This window comes from Ornithodoros turicata, chromosome 6 (assembly GCF_037126465.1).
Source record: "Ornithodoros turicata isolate Travis chromosome 6, ASM3712646v1, whole genome shotgun sequence".
Classification (NCBI taxonomy): domain Eukaryota; kingdom Metazoa; phylum Arthropoda; class Arachnida; order Ixodida; family Argasidae; genus Ornithodoros; species Ornithodoros turicata.
The window spans coordinates 33,417,903-33,420,664 of record NC_088206.1 but is presented as its reverse complement, the minus strand read 5'-3'; the positions used below and the strand labels follow the sequence as shown (position 1 = coordinate 33,420,664).

The window sequence follows — 2,762 nt, the reverse complement described above, 5'->3', positions numbered from 1 at the left end:
CCTAAATTCGTCGCTGGGAGAGCTCGTGGAAACCGTCAAATCTATGGGGGGCGCAGAGGCGTTCCAATGCCTGAAGCAGGTATTTGGAGACGACTACGAAATTTTGCTTCGTAAAGGTGTATTCCCGTACAGCCACGTGAGCTCGTTCGCGGTCTACGACGAATTGGCTCTGCCGGCAAAATCCGCCTTCGAAACGATCTGACAGGGGAGGATATAAGCGATGAAGACTATCAGTACGCGCTGCACGTATTTGAACGTTTTGGATGCTCGAATCTGAGGGATTATAATGCATTGTACCTGAAAACGGATGCCCTGTTACATGCTGACGTAATGCAGCACTTCCGACGCCTGTGCTACGACGCGCGCGGTTTGGAATTGCTTCATTGTGTTTCGCTGGCATCCTATTCGTGGCAATGCGCTCTAAATTACACGCGGGCAAAATTGGAGCTGATCATCGACGAGGACATGTACCGGACCATCGAATCGGGTGTTAGAGGTGGACTCTGACAGGCGAGCTGGCGTCATTTACGGGCTAACAACCCGCTGTGCAATGGCTACGATCCCGATAAAGAGGAGGTGTACATATCGTACATAGATTGCAACAATCTTTACGGATTCAGTATGATAAAGCACCTCCCCATCGGCGATTTCGAATGGGTCGAGGATTTTAGCTCCGTGGATTTTATGCGTCATCCCACAGATTCGGATGTGGGATACGTGTACGTGTGCGATTTGGAGTATCCAAAATCTATCCACGCGCTGACGCGGTACTTCCCCCTGGCTCCTGAGAAGGCGGTCGTCCCGAAGGAATGGCTCTCGCCATTCCAGCGAGAGCTCCTCGAAGAGTTAATGTATCAGCCGGCGAACAGCAAAAAGCTGCTGCTCACGTGCAAGGACAAGGTCGAGTACGTTGTTCATTACGCGCTGCTCGCTCTCTATTGTAGACTGGGCATGCGGGTGACAAAAATTCACCGAATTCTAAAATTTCGTCAGGCACCATTCCTGCGTCCCTACATCGAGGACAATGTTGCCAGACGCGTCGCATCGAGCACGACGTTTGAGAAAAATTTCTATAAAATCTCAAATAATGCGGTCTTCGGGCGTACGCTACTAAATAAATTTAATATGCGGGACATTCGAGTAGCCTTCGATGAGGAGACGGCGAGTCGCCTCGGGAGCCAGGCGGAATGCGCGCGAATGGAAATTTTGTCCCCCGATTGCGTCATGTACGAAATGCGCAAAAGAAAAGTGCGATGCGATTTCCCCCTGCAGATTGGCTTCACGATTTTAGAACTGAGTAAGTTAACCATGTACTCGTTCTACTATGAAACCCTTTTGAGTAAGCTCACTTGTCCGGTGATTACGTGCTACTTTGACACGGATTCTCTGATCCTCGGCCTATTCTGCAAGGACTATGAAGATCAGTTACGCGCGATCGCTGACGACCATTTAGATTTGTCTTCCTTCGATCGTGATCATCCACTGTACAGCGAGAGGAATCGCGGTAGACTTGGCGCGTTCAAAAGTGAAACGGGTAGCGTACCCATTGAGGAAGTAATATGCTTGAAAGCCAAAATGTATTCCATCAAATTAGCCGGGGGAAAACAAATTGCAAGAGCTAAAGGGGTCAAAAAGAACATTGTGCGCAAACACCTCCTCCATGATACGTACCGCGATACCCTATTCAAGCACGCTAGCGTATCGCACGAACAGGTGTCAATAGTGGGAAAGAAACAGTGCATGTACACCATCAGAAATGTGAAAAGAAGTCTGATGGCGTACGACGACAAACGATACCTCTACAATGACGTGGACTCCTACCCGTACGGAAGCTGCGAATATGGTAAGCTCGAGTGGATGACGTAGATAGCGAGATTTCACCTGGCGTTCTTTCCCCCCCCCCGCCGCACAGATAATGCAGTGGATGAGTAGGAGTAGCATCATTTGACCTGCGTCACTGGAAGGATGTGGCACCTCGTTCTCTTCTCGCTCGTCTCGTGCGCGCTGGCGCTGGACGCCGGCAACTGTACTGCGAGGATCAAGCTGGAGAAGGATAAGCACACGTACACGCACGAATGCCCTGGCGACATCTTGGCCATCAGAGAGTGGCACGTGGTACCTATGCGGTCCGGCATTAACCTGGACAGGAACGCTACTCGATCGCTGCGTACGTGCCTTCACTCGCTGGACGTGAGCGACAGCTACGAAGATATCCAGTGCACGCGGATGTGCCAGCTCACGGAGGACGAAATTTTTCTCAGCCGCTGTCCCGGAGACGTCTACATGATCCGTCACTTCCGTGGAACCATGCCCAGCATCAAAGGAATCAATCTCTCCAAGACCGCCATGCTTTTTCTCAAACATGTACTCAATAAACGTTGAAAGGTATTTTTCCTTGTCTGTCTGAGATAAAGCCGCAGCAGGGTCGCTGCCGAGCGCGCCATCTGGCGGGCGCTAACGAAGGCTATGTTCAGCGGACTTAGTCAGCCAATCAGTGGGCTTAGAATGGGGCCAATCGGTGGGCTTAAACGGGGGACGGCCAATCAGAGGGCTTAGAAAGTCTGGAAAATGTGGAGAGTGATCAGTAGGCTTCGAATGGACCAATCAGCGGAGCCAGTTAATCGGCATAAAGGGGCGGAGCTGTGCTCAGCGATACGCATGCACCAATCAGCGTGAAGTGGGCAGACACGAGTAATTAGCATAAAGGGACGGAGCTACAGACAACCAATCAATGATCAGTAGGCTTAGCACGGGCCATTCAG

General features: G+C 51.0%; 1 protein-coding gene across 1 annotated transcript; it reads left to right on the top strand.

Annotated features, from left to right (window-relative positions):
* Positions 1–566: 566 nt before the first annotated feature.
* Positions 567–2,388, top strand: LOC135397834 (uncharacterized). The gene is made up of 2 exons (XM_064629378.1): positions 567–1,843; positions 1,913–2,388. Exons 1-2 carry the CDS (start codon positions 622–624, stop codon positions 1,930–1,932), a joined length of 1,242 nt encoding a protein of 413 aa, XP_064485448.1. The 5' UTR covers positions 567–621; the 3' UTR covers positions 1,933–2,388.
* The last annotated feature ends 374 nt before the right edge of the window (positions 2,389–2,762 follow it).